Raw genomic sequence first — 26,982 nt, forward strand, 5'->3', positions numbered from 1 at the left:
TAGAGACACTCCTGTAAAACTCCTCCATTTATGGCATTGCTATGACTCTAGTATAAGACAAAGGCAAATGAAATTCTACTTAACATCTGTGGACATACTTTTTTTTTCATGCTTAGGTGCCTGCATGGCAGTAACACAGATTCTCAATGTACATTCATAAGCACAAGGAAGTTGTTGACTGGAGATAATTTTTGAGCAATTGGATACATAGAATTCAAATGCAAAGATAATTTCATTCTCCCACAGTCCTTCGGATGAAGTAATACATAAATATGAATACTTTCCAGCACAAGGCTTACTATATGAAAATAAACAAACATAATAAAATGGACAGAAGTGGAGATGCAAGTTTTATGGTACACAATACAGCCTGGTTTTTATGCATCGACTATGTATGGTGGTGTTAGGATAGGGGATCACCTTCTCACCTTTAATGGATTGTTTTATATTTTAGCTTCCTACTAGAAGGACTTACCCAATATACATATTCGATAAAGAATTATAGGGAACAGTTTGTTACGGGGTTTTCTCAAACCCATTGTAGTTTCTGACAGGGACCATGTTGTCCAACCTGAAGTCAGCATAACAAAGCCAATTTGTCAAAACCTTTCCCAAGTTTAGAGAGTATCTTTTGCCTTTGCCATTAGAGTTCCTCTTGCTGCTTTCCATGACTGAAGGAAACAGCTACACACAGGATAAAATGAAATTACTGTGCACCAAAACATTCTAAAAAAAATAAACAGGTTTCCCTATTAACACACTATCTTTTTAAATATTTTATTTATTATTTTATGTGTATGTGTGTATTGCCTGCATGTACGTAAGTGCACCTGTGTCACGCAATACCCGTGGAGGACAGAAGAGGCTGTTGGATCCTTTGGGACTGGAGTTATGGACAGCTGTTAGCTGCCATGTGGGTGCTGGGATTTGAACCCGGGCCTTCTGCAAGAACAGCCAGTGTTCATAACCACTGAGCCATCTCTCCAGCCCCTTAACACGCTATCTTACCCTATCCTGGTACTGGAAAGACTGAATGGAGGGCAATATACATTTAGTACATTATTTTGATTTGGTGTGTGTGCGGATGTGCCCCTGTGTGTTATGTGCATAGGTGGTATCCAGAAAGCAGACTGATTTTTTCACTTCTCCTTTACATGAGTGTCATTCTAAGTGGCTATAAACCACAGCAGAACATCTTCCTGTCTTACATTTCACACAGTTTTGGCTGTCAACTTCACATCTTTCTAAGTGATCCAAATTGAGAGGATTTAGCAGGGATTAGAAGGAACTGCACTCATTTTTTTTTTCTAATGTAACCTAAAGCCCTGACTTTTATCTCATTTTCATGAACTTTACATTGACTTCTTATTTTCTTAAGGTATTAGAGCCTGCTTAAAGAATTCAGTTCAAAGTATTTATTCAACATATATTCAAAACATACCACACCAGTTACTGTTCAATTTAGCATACAGAGTAAGGAATTCCCAGGCCTCAGCTGGGTGAAGACCAATGCAAGGTAGCTCTACCACATGAGCAGAGGAGGGAGGGATTGATCCCAACATTGGAAGCAGGGCTGATTCCAGGGGCAACAGAAAACTGCAGTGGAATCTCAATTCAGAGTAAGCAAATGCCAATCCCTGTCTCAGCCATTTCATTTTCTAATTGCCTTCTGGGCACAAAATATCTCTGTACTTCAAAAGAGGTACAAAGGCCTGCTAAGCTTGTGAAAGCCCCAGAACTGAATTTGCACCCATGAGAAAAAAATATGATTTTACAATTCTTGTGATCTCCATGCTCTCCTCAGAAGAATTGGTTCCCTTGCTAATGAGACAGCTTTAAAAGGTCAAATGACTATTGATGGCATCTGTGTAAGACTGGGACATAGCTGCTTAGTAAGTTCAATAAATAGATGTTAATTAAAAGATGAAGCCTAAGAAGTATGTGCTAACAAAGTGAACTTTACTTTCTTCATAATGAAGACTAGAAGCAACTAAAGACTAAAATAAAAGCACAAGACTATAAGTTCAGTTATTAACTATGGATTTGTTATGTTAATGTTAAACTAGCTCTGGAGGAAGGCCCCTGGCTATCAGCGCCCTGCAGGTGTGGTAACAAACATTGCTTATCCCTGGTAGAGCCATAATTAATGCAGAACTCTAGCAGGATCAACTTTTACACTCATCTGGGGCATCCAGTAGACACAGGTCCTCTCTGAAAGGAATTCATAAAAATTAAACTTGATAAACTTACCAACCTCAAGCCAACAACATACAATTCATCAGCTTTCTCTTACACACATGCCATCCCTGACACTTTAGGCTACGTCCCAACTTTTATCAGTATTTTTATTCTCAACCAGGAGAGAAATCAAGCCCTTTATCCTCTAGGTTACTTTTCTTTTCCAAAGATTGCTAACTGAGTGACACATCATTGACAAAAATTGTAGTACAATACCTCTTCAACATGAAAATAACTTGAAGCAATAACTTAAGCATGAGCATTCTAAATTACATACTGTTTATTTCAGAATACTTTTATAACTTTATACATATATGCATTTGTCTTTAAAGAAAGAACTGCAGTGTGATACCAATTAAGTAGCTATTTTTAATAACACACACACATATATATATATATATGTACCATACATATCTAAGCAATACCTTTAAAAAATCTACATATTTGTTTCAATTCACAAGCTTTTTTTGTAAGTCTATCGATACAATTCATTTTACACTCTTATCTCATATAGTACCATGCATATTTATAATATACCTTCATAGTTCATAGTAAACCTTTTGTAATTAAAAATTTATGTCTTCTACTTGCTCACCCACTGCTTTGCACTAATGGCTTCAACTTCTACCTTCAAGTCTCCTTCCTGTCCGTTGGTGTCAGTTAATTATATATTAAAAGATAATTATCTTTAGGTGAGCATATTTCTAAATTTCAGTGAACATTTTGATAAAAGAAAGTTTTCTTGGGTGGTAACATTTTAGGAAATTTTCCAATTATGTAAAATATATGTAACCCCAAAGTAAAAGGCAACAGTAAAAGAGACATGGCTGTTTTTGGTAAAATGTTGACTTATAAAGTATTTTAGAAATGTACATAATTTAAAATTTTCCAACAAAATATCTTATTTCATCCACTTAAAAGTTCTCCAGGATGTCTCAGTCCCTCTGTGAATGAATATAATTTTTATTTTTTCCTTACAACTGATAAAAGAAGAAAAATTCCTGAGCCCTCTTGTACTGATTTATTTTCTAAGTTCTCTTCAGTGCTTTATTTTTCATTACAGAAGAAACCATTTTAGTGTTTGATCAAGCAAAAAATTAATCAAAATCACAGTAGCAAAAATTTAAGAGTTGTTAGAGATTTTCTGGGTCATGGATATAAAACAATACAAATAACTTCAAGAAGGAAAATCGTCCCTCAAAATATTTTTGTTCTTCAAATTATAATAATTGTATTAACCTACAATCAAGTTAAATAGATGCAAAATAGTTTAAATGGATGCATTTAACTTACACAAAGTCATTTATAAAATAAAATGTCACTTTATTTGTTATAGAAGTTCAATAAAAATGAGTTCATGAAAAATGACATCTAAAATATATTTTAAAAATCAGTGAAAAAGAATTTAAAAACTTGTACATATCTCTTACTTTAAGAATATATGATCACACAACACTGTAACAGAAATACGTTAAAACAGTAATTCTCTCTCTGGATGGTGTTATTACCAATCATTTCAATTTTATTCTTAGAGCTTCATTATTTTCTAAATTTTCCATAGTAAGGATTTTACATGGGGAAAAAAGTGGCAAAATGTGTTGAGCACACGCAGCACTTCAATGAAAATTCTCAACTGGCTCTACGCTGTAGAATGGTCAAAACAGTCTCCATTTTAAAGATAAGGAGGCCAAGGATTCTAAAACTGAAAGAATTTGGCTAAGCCTAGGTAGAAAGTGACAGAAGATCACAATCCATTTCGTTCTCATTAATTTCTCCTTCAATTACTTCTCATGAAATAGTTTCTGAGAAAAGATTCGTTTTTCATTCAGGCATTTGAACATCTAGTGATCCTTTGCTCAGTGCACCTTCTGGGGAGAATAGTGAGACCAAAGATTGTGATGGACACAGTGGAGGCACACCTGAAGCATATATATGGTTCTCTATCCTAGATGTGGGAGCAAATTGATAAGACGAAACACGTGCATAATACTGCGACTTGAACATGAAACATCCCTTGTAGGTTTATGTGTCTGAACATTCAGTCCCCAGCTGGATTATAGGACCTTTAGAAGGTGGAGCCCTGATAGAGGAGTACATCACTTGGGGGAGGTTGAGGTTTGATATCCTGGCCCAACAGCTACTTTGCTGTCTGCTTCCTGGCTGCTGGTGCAATGTAATCAGCCAGCTTCTATTCTGCCACCATGCCTTCCCTGCCTGCTCCCATGTCTTCCCTGTAGTGATGGGCTCGGTCCCTCTGCAACTGCAAGCCAAAATAAACCCTTTCTCTTTTAAAGCAATTTTTCGTTCTTTGTAAACATTATTTTATTTATTATTTTTTTTTATTTTATGTGTATGAGTGTATTGCTTGCATGTATGTGAGTGCACCCATGTCATTCAATGCCCGTGGAGGTCAGAAGAGGGTATCAGACACCCTGAAACTGGAGTTACGGACAGCTGTTAGCTGCCATGTGGGTGCTGGGAATCGAACCCAGGTCCTCTGCAAGAGCGACCAGTGCTCTTAACCACTGAGCCATCTCTCCAACCCAAGGCCATTTTTCTTTATTTTGTTAAGGTATTTTACCACAGCAGCAGAAAATAAACTAATCCACACATAAAGGGAGCATTAAAAAATAGAAACAAGCATAATACACTCAATACCTCTTATTTACATAGAGAAAATACTATAGAAAAGTGGAAGGGAAGTGGTTATTGAAGTTTGTAGTACTTGTGAGAAACTTCATAGAAGCTGTAGAGTTCACATTGAGTCTCAAAATTTTGGAATAATCATACAGGTAGAAAGGAAATAAAAAGACAGAGAAATATCTTAAGGTAAATCATGAAGAGGAGAGTGTAAAAGCCAAGTCCCCAATAAAGGAGAAGGAAATGCCTAACAGCGTGGACTGTAATTAAGTTAGCAGAGAGTAGTCATAACTGCAACTCATGTTACAAAGAAAATGAATGCCATTAAAATGCATGAGTGTATCTTTTCCTTTCAGCACTGGGGAGCCATGAAAATTTCTAAGTCACATAGGAAAGATGTGTCTGAGAAGCGCTATCTGAAAAGAGAGACCAAAGTCGAGGAGAGTCATTAGAAGGCTACTAAGTAGGGGAGTTTTATTCACAAACCTACTATAATAAGAGTGATGCTAATTCCCAAATATAAACAACCAAGCATTCATATTAAAAATAGAAGGCCAAATAGATAGCTTAAATGTCTAGATCTGGTGACATATTATTAGAAAATACTAGTTATTAAATTTGCGTGGCGTTCCTGAAGCACAAATAAAACAGAAACTCCAGAAATCTTGAATCTTCCAAGTCCTTTGATTTGTGAAGAAAAAAAAAAAAGATTTTGTTTACTTCTATGGTTGCCACTGATCTTAGAAGATTCAAAAAGAGGAAATACCAGAAAGCCTGATACTGGTGGAAAATTTTCTGATCATGAAAACTGTAGGGAGTGTTTTTAACAGTTTATGACAACATCCCAGGAATGTATTACAGATAGGTTCAGATTATAGCTTTGTCTAGTGGACTTTGCATTATGAACATTTTCATTCAGACAACTTGAATGGATACCTAGACCTCATTCAATAACTAGCAGTTTGCTGTATCGGAAGAGGGCATCAGATTCCTCGTAACTGGAGTTACAGATGGCTGTCAATCACCATGTGGGTGCTGGGAACCAAACCAAGTCCTCTGCAAGTGCAGCCAGTGCTCTGAACTTCGAAGCCATCTCTCCAGCCCCTGTATTTAATTTTTCTAATCACACACACAGGTTTTGCCAAACTACACAAAAGCAGTCCACCTATAACCTAAAATTGTAATCTAATTGTAATGTGCATAACACATATATCTGGCTAAGAATTAAACACATACACATACATATTCATAATATCATAGTTTCACAAAATTATTTTATTATATTTTCATCCCCTGGGATAATTTATCTTATTCCTTATAGTATAAGCTTTAAAAATTCATTGAAAACTCTGGGTCTCTGTACATTGAAAATATGTATCTTTACCCTTACATTTTACCAAGCATATCACAGTATTATTTCACTTCATTCCATTTTTGGTATTAAGAAGTTTGTCAATTCTGATGACTGATTTTATATATCAACTTAATTGGACCACAGAGTGCTCAGATTATGGCTAAACATTATCCTGGATTTAGCTAGAAGAGGGTTTCTGAATGAGGTTAACATCTGAAATAGTGTGTTAAGTAAAGTACACTGTCCCTCCCAGTGTGGGTGAGCTTCATGAACCCACTCAAGACGAAATAAGGGAGGGCTTGTTCCCTGCCTGTCTGTGAGTCATGGTACCATTTCCCACTGCCTTTGGACACATACTTGGACTAGAACAACAATGACTCATCCTGGTTCTTAGACTTAAAATGAGGCTAGAAAAAATGGAAGCACATTTAAGAGTTGAACAGAGAGCAAGGGACAGAAGGGGGGAGAGAGAGAGAGAGAGGAGAGAGAGAGAGAGAGAGAGAGAGAGAGAGAGAGAGAGAGGAGGAGGAGGAGGAGGAAGAGGAGGAGGAGGGGGAGGAGAAGAAGGAGGAAGAGGAGGAGGAGGAGGGGGAGGAGAAGGAGGAGGAGGAAGAGAGAAGACAAATGTAGCACTTACCTGTCTTTCATTATTCTGGGCTTATGAAGAATTCTTTTATTTGTCAACACAGACTTTCATTTAAGAGAGCCTTAGAAACATTTTATCCTAAAGTTTAAAGATTTGTGTACTTGATTTTCATGGTTGATGTATTTGGGGGCTTGTTTGCTTATTTGGTCATTAAATCATACATAATGGTAGAAAAATCAATTCTGGCTTTAAATTTCAGCTCTTTCATATGCAAGTAATAATAAAGTTTTCCTTTCATTTGGACACACACACAGATGTTCAGTAATATAAATGCATTGTTATTTAACAGTACTTGTTTTAAATTACAGGTCATCATTTTTCCTTCATAGCAGAAAACAATCTTCTAACTTTCACTTTCACATTAAGATTTACTCTCTGCATAAATTTTCAGATAATTCGTGACCACCTTCAAGATCCATTTTCTCATACAGTCTGTGGCATAAAACTAAAGTGCAATATTCTATGCTGCCTCAACCTCTGGTAAAATGGTGAGGGCCTTGAATCATTTAATGGTATACTTCACACCACTCTGTCCCATGGTGGAGGCATAGTTAAACAAGCCATCCTCCTCACAGACTCCAGGCAGGGTTCCTGCTACTCCCAGAATAGCGGACTTCAGCTCCTAGTCAGTACACAAGATTATGCAGACAAGGAAATCCTATCCCCTGTGGGAACCCATGGACAGCACACTGTCTTATTATAAGTCACAGCTTCTGGTCATTCACACTATTCCTTCTTATAACCCTCCCTGCCCTTGTATGGCCTGCAGTGTTCTTGCATTGTGTTGAGTGTGTGACTCCAAACTTCTGTGGATCTCATCTTTCCAGTGTGAGGCATGAGAAGGAATCTCCCTCACCAATGCAGAGAATAGGAAGCAATGAAAACCAATTGTGTCAAGAACCACAGAGCCTTCCCAATGCTGATGCCTCAAGGACATCTATTCATCTTAAATGAACTGCACCTGGCCAACTGGTTCTGAGATATGGCAAAGGCCTGAGAAGAAACTTCTCACTGCTGGGACCCTGAGCTGTGGGCTGTGTGGCACTGTATTGTCTATCAATTATGCTCTTCTTCCACATGATGATACTCTTGTCTCCAAGATGAATGCTGCTAACTATATCTGATGACACATGCTGCCAGATTCAGCTTGTGTTTGGCAGGTGGTCCCTGAGACTTTCGCCTCTAAGGGCAGTGAGAAAAAAACAGTGCCTTGAACAATTGGTACTTCAGTCCTGCTTAACAAGTTTTAAGCTTTGGTCACTGCGTCTAACCTCGTGACTATCACAGGCTACCTGAGCAGCTATACAAATATTATTTGTAGTTGTGTATACAAGGGACATCCCTTTGTAAGGTTTGTGGAGAGGAAGACCACCACCACCCTGTAGAGAATTAAACATGGTATCCAGTTGCTGTTCATGCAAGGGTAGTGACCTTGCTGGACTCCTGTGCTGCTGCTTCCCTTGCTGCTGTCGCTTGTTTTCTCTTGACCCCCATTGGCATGAAGGTGCACATCCATGGTGGCCCGTGTCCCAGGTGCTGATGAAAAAAAGAAAGGGTAGGGAGAGGAAGGAGCATTTGGCACTCAACCCACTCCTGATGCAAAGCCCGTTGCTAACGTGCCTTGGGCTCTGCACTGTTGCCTACCAGCACATCAAAGAGCTATTCTTGTAATCACATGCCCAAGCCGCCATGCAAGCCATAGACAGATGACTTTTCTGGAACTGAACCTGTACTTCAGGAAGATGAACCAGCACTCTCTAGAAGAAGAGGCAGTCACTTAGGGCCCACCAAGCTCCTGAGTGTTTCCCTATAACCACACCAAAGGTCTGTACCATACGTACATGACTGTATAGAAACAAAACCTGAAAGATAAATTTTAACTGGCTAGAAACCCAAAATATTCTCAAGGAACTTGTTAGCAGAAAAAAGAAAAGAAAAAGGGAAAAAAATGAGGAGAAGAGAGGCAATGGAGCATAGGTAGGGAAGGGGGGAAGGGATCACCCGCATAAGAGCGAAAGTAAAGCTGTTGTGAGGGTGGTTTGTATTGTCACATTTGAGTTGACGATCTAGCATTCTTCTCCTGTACCACATCAATCACTGACTATGTCTGTGTTGCCACAAAGATCCTAATCCATGTGGTTGGAGAGGAACATCTATGGCATCCTGTGGGAAACGTCCTTGAAGCTCTTGTGGCACCTTATGCAGGGGTTAAGTCAAACCCAATGTCTTTAAACCATATAAGTCAACCATTGCCATGGGCCAAACCTGTAAACTTGATGATAATGATTTCAGAAAGAAACTTAAAAATATAATGAAAGTTAGGAGGACTGTCCTCTGTCACCACTACCAGATATATTCAGTGCCTACCACCACCAACAATGAAAGCGAAAAAAAATTATTAAAAACCCAGATACAGAGATTAAGTAACAACTAAAAACAGTCTGAAACAAAGTCCCACAAATTAACTCAACTGGAAATCCAAAACTTATTAATATAATTTATGCAGCAAAGGTCAAAGGACAATGATTTACTTTTGTGTCTCTATAGCATGGGTTCATAATTTACATTGATGTCTATTAAAATGTACCAACTGGAAAACTACCATGGCTTTTAATAATTCTCAAGTTCATTAAAATGTATGTCTGTGGTGCCTACTAAATTTGAACATGTTATTTCCCATAATCTCAGGGGAACAAGTAAATACAAAATAGAGAGCAAGTTATTATCACCTAAGCAATCAGAACTGAGGTCTTATCCAAACTCCCTGTGTAATATAGCACTCACTGCCTTAAAATATCCCATAGTGACATAGACATGCTAACCCAATGAAAAATGAAAATAATTAAATCTTTGACACTTACAAATTGGTTTGACAAAATGAGAACTCCTGATTCTCCCACCCCACTCCAAGTTAACATAATCATCATAGCTCATGTAATTTAAAATCGTGTCTTCAAGGATTAAAACTTGTTATATAACAGCCTGTGAGGGAAGGGCCGATTATCCCCACTGCTTCTCCACTTAGCCCAACTGGACTTATTTGGCTTGTTCTCAAATATGGAAGAACAAAGGAATGGTGCTCCACAGTGGATTGCTAAAATCTCTCTCTTTTTTATTGGAATTAGAAAATTTATGACAAAATAAAAAGCAGTTACCAAGAGCAATAATGGCATCTCATTCAGCATATTCAACAAATCAGTGTCCAGTCATGTCTCGTTCTCTCTGTACTATTGGTCTTTGGGATCAAAAAGGAAAGTCCAACTCTTACAATCCTTTTAAAAATATTTACTTATTTTTATTTTATGTGTATGAGTGTTTTGCCTTTATGTATATGTGTGTACCACATGCATACCCAGTACCCATAGAGGCCAGCAGAGGGTATTGGAGTCTCTGGAACTGGAGTTACAGATGGTTGTGAGCTGCCATGTGGGTGCTGGGAATAGAACCTGGGTTCTCTGCAAGAGCAGCCAGTGCTCTTAAGACATATCTTCAGCCCAAGACTGTTGCAATTTTAATGCCATGGTCCTCTTCCAAAAAGACCCCACACCTAAAACCTGATGATTAAAATTGCCGACTCCATCCACTCAGCAACTTACAAATATTTTACTACTATAACTCTAGATAATATTGTCAATTTGCTGCATATTTCTACAGCTTGTTACAGTTGATGCTACCTATGAAGTGACACAACAGCATTGTCATTGCACACAATCCTTATAGGCAAGACCTTACAAAAAGGAAAATTTGCATAATCATTATGAAATAGAAATAGTTACAAAGGAGTTCACAAAAGCAGATGGCTGTTATCACACACCTAGCACCCTTTTCCTGCTGTTAAATTATTGAAAGTAACTTGTTAATTCTAGTGTCATCCCATTCTGGGAACTGTCAAGGACTAGATATTGACCCTTTCAGAACTCACAAGGTTAAAACAAGTCCAACATCTTTGATTCTCGTTTAGGCTCTGGAAGCAACACACTCATTTGGAAATTTTACTATTACTAACAAATTAGCCCATGTTGAAGGGCAATCCTTCCAAGCCAAAATTAGAGACTCTATTCAAATTGCAAGTGACAAGTGACCAGGTACCTATGGAGGCTTCAGTCTGTTCACCTGATATATCCAGTCTCTGGGCCACCAAAGATGGTCATAAGTTGCCCTTGGGCTTCTCGTGCAAGAAATTGCCTTTCCTGGCCTCGTATTATATATGAGTAATATGAAAATTAGTGAAATTGGAATAGAGTCTTGGAATAGAGTCTCATAGACTTAGAGCCTGTGATCCCTCTGTTCCTGGTTATGCCCGTTGCCTTGAGTCACCGAAGCAGCATCCCATGAGCATGGCATGGCTATTGGGATCTCTTTAGTACAGGGTAGAGTTACATCTAGGCATTTTGACAAATTCTCCCTCACACCCCTGCAGCATCCCATGAGCATGGCATGGCTATTGGGATCTCTTTGGTACAGGGTAGAGTTACATCTAGGCACTTTGACAAATTTTCCCTGGAAGAGGGGGTGGTCTCCTCTTTGCTCCATCCTCTGCTAGATGCCATAATGCTTAGGAGTACTATTTCTCGGAGTCCTTGCCAAAATGACCAACTCCTTGAGAAGAACTGACTGGCCAGCAGTAGTGATATTTCTGATAGTTCTATCATAAATAATGGATCTTGATGGAGAGTTGCTTCGTTTTGTATTCTAGCCAAGGTATTTTCAACAAAGGACAAAACCCATGGGGTGGCACACTTGACATCTTGAAGTATGCCATTCACCTTTGCACTGGGTAGCTTGGCTACTGTCCCCATTAGTCATTTTTGCAAGTTCATAGGCCATTGCCAAGACTTTGCCCTTCAGGTAAAGAATTCTGGTAATGTCTTACTTCACAATACCTAAAATGTAGATTTGGTAAGCACATTTTTCCTCATATGCTCACACCAGATCTTAGGGTCTCAGCAGGATACTCTGTATCCCATTTGGAGTCCTAGGCACTAGCATTAGAGACCTGGGCAATCATGTCACTGAAGTTATACAGGCTGGAAGCTTAAAAAACACATTTAGTGAGCATGCAACCTTCCCTAAAGGCCTAGAGCTGATCAGCCTAGGAGGCAGCCAGTTAAATTGAGAAACCTAATGAGCTTTTCAAAAAATCCCCCACCCTCGCCACACACACCCCTGCAGAGTGTCTCTCTCACCACAGGCATTGATTGGTGTCTGGAGAAAATGAACTCTATATAGGTCCCCAAACTATCTTAATTAGCTGCACATGAAAACATGTTAGTAGAGTTTATGATTTTGGTGGCCACTTTGAAATGTTTCCCTCTTTCTTTTGTCAGGTGGCCACTTTGCATTCAGGTAATAATACTTTTGGTTTTCCCTAAAAGTCTGTTATCATCAAGATTTAAAGTGTGGTCTACTGAGTATGGTAATACATGTCTATAATCCCAGAATTTAGAAGGCAGATGCAGGATTGTTATAAGTTCAGCCCTGCCTGGTCCATATTGCGAGTTCCAGGCCTGCCAGGGCAACATAGTAAGACTGTCTTAAAAAAACAACAACACTCATATCAGGGCATGAATTATGACACAGGCCAAAATTTAAGGCTTAACATCTGATATAACAGATAGTGAATGACCTAGCCACAAGTTCCCCCTTGCTCTTCTTCTACAAATAAGGCTTCTGAACTAGACATCTCTCCTTATCAAACAGCCAGCACAGCTTTTGCACACCCTCAAATACCAGGTTTCTATTATTTATCTGCCTTCAGAACTGCTCAAACAGGACAATTACATCCTTTCCTTGGGAGCACCTGGGCATCTTTATATATATAAACCTGCCTCCCACAACTCTGGTTGCTCATTCAATCCCCAGTAGAGGCTACTGTGTGGCCTTGCACATGTGCAGCACCCCTCCCTCATTTCGGCCCCTGTGCCAAAATGTGACTAACCAATTGCCTTCAACCTCATTTCTTCAGTGTCAGGTGGTATTTGGTTTCCTCACAAATGGTGTGAATAGGAGATTAAGGCACTACACATCATCAATACCACTTTCTTCTCTCCCTTATAAAGAGCCTACATAGGAATGGGCAAGGCATGGGATTCACAAATGTCCTGTGTCCACACTGACACTCAATGGGTCACAACTTGCTCTGTTCTGTCAGCACAGACTGCAATCTATAGCTGTTGTCTCAGGTGTAACCCTAACCTTGGATCACAGTATATAATTTTACCCTCTGTTATAGCATAGATTATTTGGGGACTAAGTTTAATTTAAACCACTCTGGGTGATGCTTGAAGTTTGTGAAATCATTCAGTGCCTCTACCATACTTCTCTGAAGGTCTAGAAATTCTGAGGTGGCCTTCCAGCCCATCTACGTAGGCATTTCAGCTCCCTTAAGACCTCTCCACCCTTCCCGGGCCATACTACCTGTGGAACTCTTTAATATGATCAGATTTTCCCTGAGAAATAAGGCATAATTTTCTCTCATGGCTTTTCTAACTACATTAAAATGTCCAGTACTATTCTCTTCCTGCTCAACCCAGAGGGCTAAAGACCTGGGGACCTCAAGAAATACTCTGTGGCTAGGTTCCCTCATATCTTCAGTTCTCCCACTAGCTAGTAAATGATTCATTTCCCTTCCCCGAAGCATAAACCTACATCTTATGTCATTGTTTGCTTTTTCCTGCTCTTAGGTTTGTTCTCAGTTCTCCAGGTTCACCTCAGAAAGCCTTAAACCACCAGGCTGTTGTCAGAAAGAACTTCAACTTTTGAGTGTGTGGCTCTTTGTTTCCACTAAAAAAAAAGCTAGAAACTTCCATGATCTTTTGTTCTATACCATGTATATCATCTTTCAACTAACAGTGTCCACTCAAACATGAAGGAAGTTTAAGAAGTAAAGAAATCTCAGTTAATATTTAAATGTTATCAGCCCTACAAATTGAGCAGCTCCTCTTAGCGAGGCAGTTGCTTTATACACATTTATAAGCTGTATATTGCTTTATTACATTATTCCATTTAATCATTACCACAAATATCAGTGCATGTATGTGTATGTGAGAGAGTAAACCTGTAATTATGAAATGACTAAAACCAAGTTTTCCAGAAACTAAAAAACTTGTCCTACATTAGTACATTCGAATTTAGGACTTCTTCTATGTGATTTTAATCATTTCACTAAGTTCTATCAAGTCTTCATAGACCCTTATAGACTTAAAAGAGATTATAATGAAATAGAAGTCTCTTAAGTTATTAAAAAGTCACCTAAAACTCACATAGTACAGCCATTTATCAATACATGAATCACCTCAACCAGAATAATTTTCTTCTTCAATCCATGTATTCTCCAAAGTATTTCTTTTTATTTTATTTTCTGCTTATGTGTTTGTATATGTGACTGTGTGTATATATGCATGTATATATCCATTGCCATGGAAGCCAGAAAAGGATATTGGATCCTCTGGAGCTGGAGTTACAGGCAATTGTGAGCTGCCTGAAATGAATACTGAGAACTGAACTCAGGTCCTCCAGAAGAGCAAAAAGTACTCTTAACTGCTGATCTATCTCTGCAGCCCCTCTCCAGAGTATTGTGAAAATAGGATTTGAGTAACCTATCTGATTCACAAGTTTTCACTTGTTTATGATCCAAAAATGTAAACCATAGAATTGAAATAATCTGTATAATTTTGAGTAACATTTATGTTCGCAGTGATTCTCATTAACTATTACATAATCTATGTATGACAATACATACTTTGATATGCCTTAAAATTCTTTCACAGAATAGATGGAAAGACAACTCCTATTGTTTATAATCTTTCCTAAAAGTTATTTCTAGGTGAATTAATTTTACCTTCCAATTTATCTTCCATATTACAACAAGTGATAGAACTCATTCATTAAGAATAGTATGAGCCCAAAGTCAGGTTTGTTTAATGATCTTAAGATTTTTCTAACAGAATTTTAGACTTATTCTTGATGTACTTTATCTTTCTGGTTTTTTTAAGGTTGAAATTAATTATATCATATAGAAAGACATTTTCTGGGAAATGGAGAGATGACTCTGTGGTTAAAAGCACTGGCTGCTCCTGCAGAGGACCTGGGTTCAATTCCCAGCACCCACCTAGCAGCTAACAACTGTCTATAACTCCAGGCTCCAGGGGATCTGATGCCCTCTTCTGATCTCCATGGGCATTGCATGACATGGGTGCACTTACATAAATGCAGGCAATATATTCACACATAAAAGAAACAACTAAAAATATTTTTTAAAGTTAAAATAAAAAATAAATAGACATATTCTGGTTGCAAAAGAGAGGAGATCCCAAATAATTCAATAAAGGAAATCCACTGTTCCGTTTCCTAGCAGTAACTGACAAATGGGGACTGCATTCTACTAACCAGTCTTTGTCACTTCTATACAGTAAGCCAAATCAACATGTAACTTTCTGTAAGGTTCTGAGCATGGTCCTTGAAACCTCAAATTAAGATTTGATGGCTTTTTCCCAGCTAGCAGTATACACCTCAGCCTGAATATCCTTTTAGCCAAAATGCTGCCGCATGATCATGCACTCTGCTCCATCCATCTTCCCTCTTTCAAATTTTTCAGAGGCTTTAGGTATTTTTTAACAGCTTTTCTAACATAATCATATTACCTCTTGATACCAGGCAGTGTAAATTAATTCCACTTTTTTTATATGCTGTTCCAAAAGGAACCAGATTTTTCACCTTAATACTTGGTTCAACTGTGGGAAAAAAAGAAGTCAAAAACAAAACAAAACCTAAGGTCTCAGAAAATTACAAAAAATTACATCTCACCTGTGCCAGCCTGGAGCCTAACAGATTGAATTTAAAGCAAATTAGTTCTTCCTAAAGTCTTTTTAAAAATCTTAATGGGAGGGGGCTGGAGAGATAGTTCAGTGGTTAAGAACACAGTTCTTGCAGAAGACCCAGGTTTGAATCCCAGCACCCACATGGCAGCTAACAGCTATCTGTAACTCCAGTTCCAGGGGATCCAACAGCCTCATCTGTCTTCCGTGGGCATTGAACAATATGGGTGCATTTACTTACATGCAGGCAATACATGCATACACATAAAATAAAAATAATAAAATATTTTTTTAAATGTGTGTACCACCATACCCATCTAAAAAAATCGTAGTGGAAGAGAACAAGTGGGAAATACAGGAGGAGAAAAAGAACAAGAATAGGTAAAAACAAATGAAAAACCTATTTACTGAAAAGTAATCCTAGCACAGAAGTATGAGAATAGTGTTTCCAAAATTTGTCTCTGTCTCAGCAAAGACCACTGCTACCAATACAGAGTTCCAGGTCTTCCCTGAAGCTTTAAAAAAAAGTATTGTATTTACTTATGTATGAGTGTATGAGTGTATGAGTGTTTTGTATGCAGTTATGTAAGTGCACCCATGTCATACAATGTCCTGGAGATCAGAAAGATCAGAAGAGGGTATCAGATCCCCTGGAACTGGAGTTATGGACAGTTGTTAGCTGCCATGTAGGTACTGAGAACTGAACCCAGGTCCTCTGCAGGAGCAGTCAATGTTCTTAACTGCTATGCCCCCCCCCCAGAGCTTTTGATTTCAACTGTCTGACACCATATGCATTCTTAACACTGTAGGTAACTGTGGTTAACAAGTTTGAAAACTGAACTGGAATAAAGATTAACTCACATTCTCCTCCCTTTCTTCAGAATGTATAGGTTATTTTACTCCCAGGACTAACACGATATATCATTCAATTCAACAGGTTACTTACGAATGGTTTTAACAAAGGGCAGCAGTGGATATACTCAGCCTTGGACACCTACTAATTCAATTCCAGAAGTTTCTTCATAATAAATAAAAAACTGAACTAAACTGCAAAATAAATTTTCAGTAAGTTTATGTCAGAATATATGCTGATGCCATCCTCTGCACTCTTCTGCCTTTACAACCGATCATGAAGTTTACTGATAAAAAAATTTAATATCATTGTCACTAAACACTCTGTATGGGTGACTTGTTTTCTCCAAGGGACAAAACCTCCTGGGAGGCAAGAGCAAATATTTTCTATGTGTTGAGAGTGGAAAGTAGGGTTTCTGTGGACCTCTCCAAATGAACCTCAAAACACTGACCTTTTCCTGTTCTCATCTTTTGCAAATCCTGTCTATTGATACAGGAAGTTCATTAGAAAATGTGATTTAAGAGCTTTATCCACGTTTTAAGCATTCTACATTTATACTCTAGCCTGCTTGCATGAACCATGAAAGATATTTGAGTCACCCAACAACACTTTTCTAGTCAAATTGTTACCCTTCATTGTTATCCTTTGACATTTGATTAAAGATACTGAAGAATTTTGAAATGGAAAAATTTCTCAAACCCATCTGAATTAAAATAACTGCAGAAAATACCAAAAAGCTGACTATAACTGTCTTAGTTTCTTTTCAGGTTGCTGTGTTAAGTACACTGACAAAAGCAACTTAAAGGGAGAAAGGTTTATCTGGCTCAGAGTTCAAAGGTTCAGGATGGGGAAGCCAAGGTGGCAATTAAAGCAGCTGGCACATCTCAGTCAGAAAGCAGAAAAATGTGAACACATGCTGCTGCACAGCTGCCTTTCTCTGCTTTTACAGTCCAGGATCCCAGCCAGAGAATGGTGCCACCCACAGTGGGTGGATCATCCCAGCTCAATTAATGCAATCAAGATAATTCCCTTCAGGCAGGCCCAAAGACCCATCTCCCAGGTGATTCTAGATTCTGCCAAGTTGACAGTTAACACTAATCATCACCATAATCGTCTGCAAATTAGAGTTACTACAGATAATTTTGAAATATCTTCATGGGCAGAGGTAAATACAGGGAGGAAAGGAAGCTTGGATACACTGAAACATCAGCAAGAATTATTCACAGAAGCTCATTTTCCTTGAAGTGAGCCTGAATATCCTGGATCTATTGACTGAGATCTTACTGGGTTTCTCAAAGATGTGAAAGTTGGACTAAGGCAACATGGAAAAATCTCATTCAATTAACTTCTCATGGGTTTCACTAGAAAAGTTCACTTGAACAAAATGAATCAAAAGCAATCTTTAGAAATGTAGTCACTACTGAACAGCTTTGTAATAGATAAGTACCGAGAATGTAGATGTGGAACAAGTGAAGGGAGATGATGCGCAATCAGCTTATGACATGTTAGGCAGGATTTCATTAAAATAGTTAAGTTTAGTCTCTTCTCAATCTGTGATCACTGTTCCTTATCAGATTCTCCCAGACCAGGTGCCCTCCCACCATCAGTTACACCTTCCTTCATTGATCTGTTGCTTTCCTCCTCCGTTCCTGAGTCCTCCAATATCTTCTTTCTTTCTTCCTTTCTATACCAATTCTTGGGGAACCAATCATTTGCTTCATTCACAGGGTTATGTCTATATGTGATTCCCCACGAAAAGAAAACCTATAAATTCTAAAACCAAAGAACCAAATCATCAGTGGTGGCATTTCCACAAATTAAATAATGAAAAAGAAGATTATTTTGGGAAAAGGGGGGTAAAATTTCCCTGAATTACCATAATTTTGTCTTCCGTGTATTTTCAAGGCTGGTGGAGGTAAAGACTTATATTTGTGTTCCCAGTGCTATCAACTGCACATGAGACTCTTGGATATCTTTTGAGCCTCAGTTTCCCTGGTTCTACATGTGTAATGTTCCCTCAGTAACTAAAATGTCCTTTCATCTATTGTTTGCTTTGGTAGGAGAATCTTGACTTCTGTAGTTTTCTTTCTACCTGTGATTCATTGGCTTATGTTTCACACAAATCTACTGAGTCAAACCTACCTAAACTTTGTAATCTTCCTTAGTAAAAAACTAAGGAATGAAGTAATGACTAAGCTATATTTCAATTAACTTCTAAGCATTTGAAAAGCAATTTGTTTACATTCTAAGATCTGTGGACTAAGTATATTCAATATAATAACATTAAAAGTTTAGAATATTGGAGGTTATATGAGCAAACTTCTTAAACTATATTTTATTTGCACCAAGTGTATCAATTTAAAAACAAACTCTATTAATATGTGCATGATAGTTTTTATTTGGCTTTAATGAAAAATGTTCTGGTTCAAGTTCCCTTTGTCATCAGTCCTTTGTCTTTGTTCATTCAGTCTCAGAGGTGTTCAACCTTAAATTCCCAGCTAGAAACTCTACCAGAGAAAAGTGAAGTCTCAGAAAACCTGGGTTCCTTGAATGCCGGGGTTCATGGGAATCTGGCAATGGGCATATATTGCAAGGAGAGGAATGTTCTTGCATTTCCAGAAGTCCCTAGTTCAATATGTGGAAATAATGAAAAGCAACATAAATGCTCAAATTTTTGTGTGGTTTTTATATGCTTGCATAAGTTACCTTCTTCACCAAATCTACAGTTCATAGAGAGAAAGTCAATGTGCCTACTTTCTCTTAACCTAGTGTCTATAGTCTAAAATATTTTGAAAAAATATTTTATTGATTTTATTTTATGCATATAAGTGTATTAACTACATGTATGGGTATATATATGTACCCATGTCATGCAATGTCCACAGAGGTCAGAAGAGGACTTAGGAACTCCCGGAACTGGAGTTACAGATAGCTGTTAGCTGCCATGTGGGTAGTGGGACCCAAACCCAGGTCTTCTAAAAGAGCAGCCACTGCTTTTAACTGCCTGCTGAGTCTGCAGTCTAAAGTACTGTTAATTACCATTACCAAAATTCTGAACCTGTTTCAAAGTAAATTAGATATCAAAAATCTTTATGCAGCCTAACATCATGTTTCTTTGATATATTTTGAATCTAAGGTATATTTTTGCACAATCCCTTCTTTACTTCAGAGGTGGCTTTTATTTATCTGATTAGAGTTTGGGATAGAATCACATGATCTAGCTCCCAGTTCTATCATAGTCTATGACTTTTAAGCAAGTGACTAATTTTTCATAACACATTTTTAGTGACCTGTGAAATTCAGCAGTTGATGGAAAAAATTGAAAGGTATGTTTTCAGAGTTTGGAAATGTTCAGAAATGTATTATGATTTATTTTCAAGATTGCTGTCCATATTTTGCATAAGACTCTCATATGTATATCTGGTCTGGACGATCACATCTAATCCACTTTATTTTCTCCATTTAGAATTTAATTAAATTGATGAAAATTTTGATGTGATTAAAGGCAGCCAAAAGAAAAACAAAATAAGAGATAATCCATGAGTGATTTGTCATTATTGAAGAATTGGAGACTTAGAACTTTATCAGCTGTTAATAATATCAAAACAAACAATCCTAATTTCAAGAGGGAAAAGGAGCTGGATTGCCAGAACATTTGTTTAATTTAAAAATCCAGTCTAATCATGTCACTGAACATATAGGCCAAGTTAATTCCATTAAATAAGTTAGAAATCATTCCCAGTTTTTTCCAAAATAAAGATTATGTTTAAACATAAGATAACTTGAGAACATGGTAGGGTTTCAGAAAGGCAGGGCATGATGAAGTAACATTGACTCTGGAAGGTGGACAGACAGCTGAAACAGGGTGACCTGATAACAGAGCCAGTCAGTGTTAGACCCTTGTGAATGGGCACAAATACCAAACTTCTAAATAAATGACATCAAGTATTCAGTTCTAGGTTTCCATTTCTACACTACAATTCCCTCCAGCTAGCCTCAAAGAAAATCTCATTGTGCTTAAATTTAACCATCCCAGTGATGTATCTGCTTAGGGAGAAATAAAGGCAGAACCTCAAGGATGATCTTAACATGATGTTGACCACAGAGGGTTAAAGCATCATGAAGAAAGTCTTAAAAGACAGTAAGGAGGGTGAGCAGAGACACCAAAGTACAGAGCCAAAGGTGTAACAGGGAGACCTCAGAACAGATTCACAGAGCCTCGAGGTTTTCTGCAACTCAAAGTGTGGGCTGCACAAAAGAATGGCATGCTGTCCAGTACAGTTGCTACAATATGTTTATTGGGTTTACTGGCAAGATTACCACTCACGTTTGATGAAGCTGTGTTGCTGTTAGGTAATTTAAATCAGAATGCATAATAGATGAAATGTATGTTTATAAATTAGATACTTAAATATTTTTATTTTATTTATTTATTTATTTATTTATTTATTTATTTATTTATTTATTTATTTATTTATTTTTGTCTTTTTGAGACAGGGTCTCGACCAGGCTGCCCTTGAACTCACAGAGATCTGCTTGCCTCTGCCTCCCAAGTGCTTGGATTAAAGGCATGTGCCACCATGCCTGGCAATACTTAAATATTTTTAATGCAAAAATTATCCATTTATATATTTGGAAAATATTATATATAGCACTGACAACTTGAACTTGTATATTTTTCTCCATCAATCTTGTTTAATTTTTCATTTTTAAGTTTTTTTGAGACAAGGTCTCACTATGTAGCCCCAGTTTTCCTGGAACTTACTAGGTAGACCAGGCTGGCCTTCACCTCTCAGCAATCCACCTGCCTCTGCCTCCTGAGTACTGGGACTAAGGGCCAGAGCCACCACACCTTGCTCCTCAGTGATTTTTAATTCTCTCTACTTCCATTCATTGAAATTATAAAATATTCAGACTGAAGAATTATTTTTCATCTGGTAGTTCTCTTTTACCCTTCCTGTTCTACCAGCAGGGTCTTATTATGTGGTCCAGGCTGGCCTCCATCTCCCAAGATCTGGGATGAAAGGGATACACCATGCCCAGTTGGTTCTCTGATACTGAAAATGTCAGCAACTATGATTGTTCATTTTTACCACAATCCAAGGGGGCCTTAGCAACACATTTGGAGAACAGAACATAGAACTCCCTTACACGGGAGTCCATTCCACAGTCCAACCAGCTGTATAGTTAAGAGTTCTGGATGCCACTTTAAGCACTGAAGGTCCACTACCGCTTGAGGCATCCTTCCCAAGCTTTATCCAAGCCTCATGCATTACACTGTGTATACCTACACCATTAAAAAATAATCACTCATTTATGACAGCTAATTTCCAGTGTAACCCTGACTAGATTAAAGTATGCTTCGAAATCTGGTATGATGGTTAGCCTTCTTTACTTGACTGGATTTAGAACCACCTAGGGGATACATTGCTAGTTATGTCCATGAGGGTGCTTCTAGAAAAGATTAACTTCAAGCAGAAGACCCGCCTAACAATGTGGGTATCCCCTTCCAAAACATAATGACCCAGATATCAAGATATCAGAGGGGGAAAGCATGCATGTGTCCATGTGTCTGCCTTCTGTTCTCCTTCCTGAGCAAGGCTATCGATCTCTGCTGATGCTGTCCTCTGTTGATATCAGACTCCAGCTTCTTTGGCCCTCCAATGTGGACTCAACAGCAGTGACTTTCCTGGGAACCTCCTAGCTTTCATCACTTGTTGGGACTGCTGAGGCATCCAGTTTCTTGGCCTGAACAGCACCCAGTTCCTCTGTTTTTCCAGCGTGCAAGCAGCCACTGCTGGTCACTATAGTGTATCCCAATAAATAAATCTGCTTTTAGTTCTTTCCTTCAGAGAACTCTGCCTCACATACCCGGTAAAGTATTGTGCAAGCAGCCACTGCTGGTCCCTATAGTGTATCCCAATAAATAAATCTCCTTTTAGTTCTTTCCTTCAGAGAACTCTGCCTCACATACCCGGTAAAGTATTAATTTTAGGTGTGTCTATGAAAGTATTTCCTGAAGTATGTGGGTAGACTGGGTGGGGAAAACACACCCTCAATGTAGATGGGTGCCATCCAATCTATCAGGGACTTGGAGAAAACAAAAATCAGAGGAAAGGCAATGTATTGCTCCATTCCCTGGAGCTGAGATACATCCTTCCTCTTTCACACAGGGGTATTAGGATCTTGTGTCTGGCCTTTGGTCTCTAGGACCTATACCAGCAACTTCTTAGATTTTTAAGCCTTCAACCTCTTACTGAGAATTACACCTGTTGGGTTTACTGGGTTTGAGATGTTGGGGCTTGGAATAAGCTATGCTACCAGCATACCCAGGGCGCAGTTTACAGTTTACCTTCTGTGGCTGTTAACTTCTACAATTATATGAATCAATTTCTCTCACAATTCCCTTTTCATTTATCATGTACCTCTTTCTCTACCTTTATCGATTTCTATCTCTCTATATATCTATAACTCCTATTGGGTCTGTCTGTCTAGAGAACTCTAATACATCATTTGTGAATATTCTGAATTATTTTCAGTGGGGTTGGAATAGAAAAACCTCATTTAATTTGCAAGTGCAATAAAGATGTGACATTTAAAAACAAATTATGGCCCATTTTTATCCTTCATTGGTATTAAATGATGATATATTATCCTTTTATAGTTGCCGTTTCCAAGTTTTAATTGTTTTGGCTTAATTGGTTTAATCCAAAAAAGTCAGTTTAGTAATTATCCCTATGTGTTCGAATCTGCATCATTTATTGAGCAATTTGGCTTCATAAACGGAAAAGCAATTACAATGAAATAACAAAGGGAATTTTATATCATTTAGGTATTAAAAACAGTATTATATGTGGTTGAAATTCATTTTGTTTTACAAGAGCAAAAGAAAATTTCTTTTTGTTTGTTTTGAAGTGCTGAAGAGTAACTTACCAAACAAATGATCAAATATAATTCTAGAATCAGTCATGTTTATTAATTATTTTGGAAAATATCTATTGAATGTCAATTATACACCTGAAAAATGTTTTAGAATTATTTTTACAGAATCTAAAGTGCAAAAACCATCCTCAAAGATTCATATATGATTACAAACTATAGCTATACGTTTCTCAGAGAAAAACTTACAAGGTGCTACATGTATATAAAAATCTGACTCATGAACAGCATGAGCTGAGATGAAAGAATAAAGGCAGCATGTGTTGAAAGGAATAAAAAGAATATTTGATGTAGAAGAGAATGAGACATTTCATGATTGTAAAAAGGCGTTGTAGGGGCTAGAGAGATGGTTCAGCGGTTAAGAACACTGGCTGCTCATCCAGAGGGTCTGAATTCCATTCCCAGCACCCACATGGTGGCTAACAATTGTCCATAACTCCAAAGCCCTCTTCTGACCTCCATGGGCAGTACATGACACAGATGCACTTATATACACGCATACACATAAAATTTTAAAATAATAGTAAAAAAGAAGCCATTGTGGCCAGTGCACAGAGAAGATGGTAGCCAACAGTACAAGATAAGGGATGGGCAGCAGGGACCATATCATTCAGACTTTTTAAGGATTTGGTAAGTCCTAACAGCAACAGGAAGTCATTGTAGGACTTTAAGGAACAATATGGCCATAAAAAATGAATTTCAGTAAGGTCACTTTGGCTGCAGGAATTGGAACAGATTTAAAAGAGAAAAAGTGGATTCAAGAAACTGCGAAAATGGCTTGGTTGATAAAGTCCTTGTCCCACAAGCATGAGGACCTGAGTTTAGGTCATCAGAATGCACATAAAAGTCAGGAGTGAGTCTGTAACCCCAGTGCTGGAAAGGCAGAGATGTGAGGATTCATGGAGCTCATTGGTCAGACAGCCTAGCTGAATAGATGAGCTCCAGGTTCAGTAAGAGACCCTGTCTCAAATAATAAGGTGGAGAACAAAGAAATTAGATACCTAACACCAGTCCCAAGTCCCCAAGTACACACATGCAAGTGTACTCACATGCACACAGCACACACACACACACACATACATTCAACATACACATACACACATGCATATAAAGAAATGAGTTTACAGGGACTAAGGAGATGATGACTTAACAGTAAAGTACTTGCCTTGCAAGCATAAGGACCTGTGTTAAATGCCCAGAATCCACACAGAAAAGCCAGGCAAGGTGGCACACACTCTCAGCTCTGGGGAGGTGGAGCTAGGTGGATCCCTGGGGCTCACTGGCCAATCAACCTAGCTTATCTGTTAGGTGAGGTCCAAGCCAATAAGAGACTCTGTCTTGAAACAAAAAGATGAACAGTGACAAGGAACAATACCTGAAGAATTGTGGCCTCCACACACATGTTCAAAAGCACCTGCACATGTACACACACATGCACGCTTGCACACATTTGCACATACATGTACACCTATACACTTGCACACATGAACACCTGTGCAAATACACAAAATAAATGAGTTTAGAGAAAAATTTCAGTATTCCAAATGAAAGGTGAGAATAACTTACAAGGGAGTTCTTACAAACAATCTGCATTTGGAAATTGATCCATTTTCACTGAATTCTATATGGCATAGCTAAAAAGAAGCAGTGATAGAAAACAGGCACATAGGCTTTGAATGGTTTATGACTCTGATCTTGGTGCTCCTGCTCCTTGGATAAAGCCTTAGGCAAGACACATAAACTCTGAGCCTCAGGCTTTTATGTTTTTGAAGTTGAAACATAATACTTCCCACAGTTGAGTTGAATGTGGCACTCTATATGTGGACACTCTGCTAATATTAAGGATCCCCAGAACAGGTCAGCTGATGGCATCCTCTCATCTGAGAGATTTTCATCTTCTTTCAAAACCTGTTCCTCCTCCTGGATTTTCTTTCCTAGCAAACAGCACAGCCATGGAGTTTGAGGAAAGACACAGCTAAGAGGCAAGAGAGAAGTAGTGAAGATGGATGTGGGACAAACAGCCTGCCTCTCGTGTGGGCACTGGCAATGCCTCCCTGGTCTTCCTGCTGAACTGGAGTTGGAAAGGAAGACTCTCACTTGCCAAAGGCAGTTCAGCAGGAAAGCAGACTCAGAGCACTCTCTGTCTGGTCACTGCAGGACAAAGCAGAAGTCTGAATCAGCACTAGAGAAGCTGGTGTCACAGGTGTTAAACAGGTGAAACAGGTTGCTTAAATGGTAGATGCAGAGTCAGGCAGCTGTGTTTGGATACAATGGGGTTGGAATTAAAAACACAGTTGTTAGTCCTGGTCTCCTATGGCTTTGGGCAAACCTCTAAATTACTTTCCTCCTCTGTGATTAAGAGTCTTAAGCTAGATGGTCTCCAACAGTCCTTTTTAGCTGAGAAAGCCTGGTATTTGTGGATTTTGCACTAGGATTTTCTTAAAGTAGGTAAATAAGGGGGTTAGAGAGATGGTTCAGCGGTTAAGAACACTGACTGCTCTAGCAGAGGACCCGGGTTTGATTCCCAGCACCCACATGGCAGCTATGAACCTTCATTAACCCCAGTTCCAGGGGAATCCGAAGCCCTCTTCTGACCTCCGTGGCATTGCAAGACATGGGTGCACTCACATACATGCAGGAAATACACTCATACACATAAAATAAAAATACTGAATAAAATATTTTTTTAAGTAGGTAAATAAGAAAAAGGAGCCTGTTAGTCTTGTCAAGTCACAGGATGCAGACATCCAAACCCAGGCTTCTCAGATCTGTTACTTGATCTGCAACCACACAAGTACAAGTATACCCTCTAATGCACATTTGCCAAACACAGCCACAAACTTCCTGCTTCAAAACACAGAGATACAAAGAGGCTGTAGAAGGTTGTAGTTTTTTAATTTTTTTTTTTTTTTTTTGTGTTTTTTAGTTACGATAGAGATCAGAAAATAGTGTAAAGGGAGTAGAAAGTTAAATTAGTGATGAAACAGAAGGCAGATAGTTCTGGAAGAATCCATGCCTCCCGAGTGCTGGGATTTAAAATGCATTTTTTTTTTAACTTTTACAAAAACTTTGAGAATTTCATACGTGAATATAAGGTGTTTTGATCAAATCCATCCCCACTCCCTCCCCTCTATTCCCCAGTCTGAAGAGGTAACCCTAAAATCTTTTAAGGATTTGATACAAGCTCCCAAATGCCTCCCGAGTGCTGGGATTTAAAATGCATTTTTTTTTTAACTTTTACAAAAACTTTGAGAATTTCATACGTGAATATAAGGTGTTTTGATCAAATCCATCCCCACTCCCTCCCCTCTATTCCCCAGTCTGAAGAGGTAACCCTAAAATCTTTTAAGGATTTGATACAAGCTCCCAAATACTTTTGACATTTTTGAACAGGGTATGTTGCTAACAGGACCAAGGACATTTTAACTTTTATCCAAAAAACTTGCTACATTTCTTTGGGGTCTTTTTACCCTAACTGCCTAGCCAGTTTTTTTCT

General features: G+C 38.3%; 1 protein-coding gene across 7 annotated transcripts in view; it reads right to left on the reverse strand.

Moving 5' to 3' along the window:
* Positions 1-26,982, reverse strand: part of Pkib (cAMP-dependent protein kinase inhibitor beta) — a 120,313-nt gene that overhangs the window by 15,200 nt on the left and 78,131 nt on the right. Inside the window, exon 1 of one of the 7 annotated variants that reach the window (XM_017800519.2) lies at positions 8,310-8,411. The exons of the other annotated variants lie outside the window; for them this stretch is intronic. Within the exon in view, the coding sequence (XP_017656008.2) occupies positions 8,310-8,394 (85 nt within the window). The 5' untranslated portion in view covers positions 8,395-8,411. Of the gene's footprint in view, positions 1-8,309; positions 8,412-26,982 lie in introns of those variants that run through there. 7 annotated transcript variants of the gene reach the window in all.

The sequence above is a fragment of the Nannospalax galili genome, unplaced genomic scaffold (assembly GCF_000622305.1).
Source record: "Nannospalax galili isolate Female #2095 unplaced genomic scaffold, S.galili_v1.0 scaffold1340, whole genome shotgun sequence".
Lineage (NCBI taxonomy): Eukaryota > Metazoa > Chordata > Mammalia > Rodentia > Spalacidae > Nannospalax > Nannospalax galili.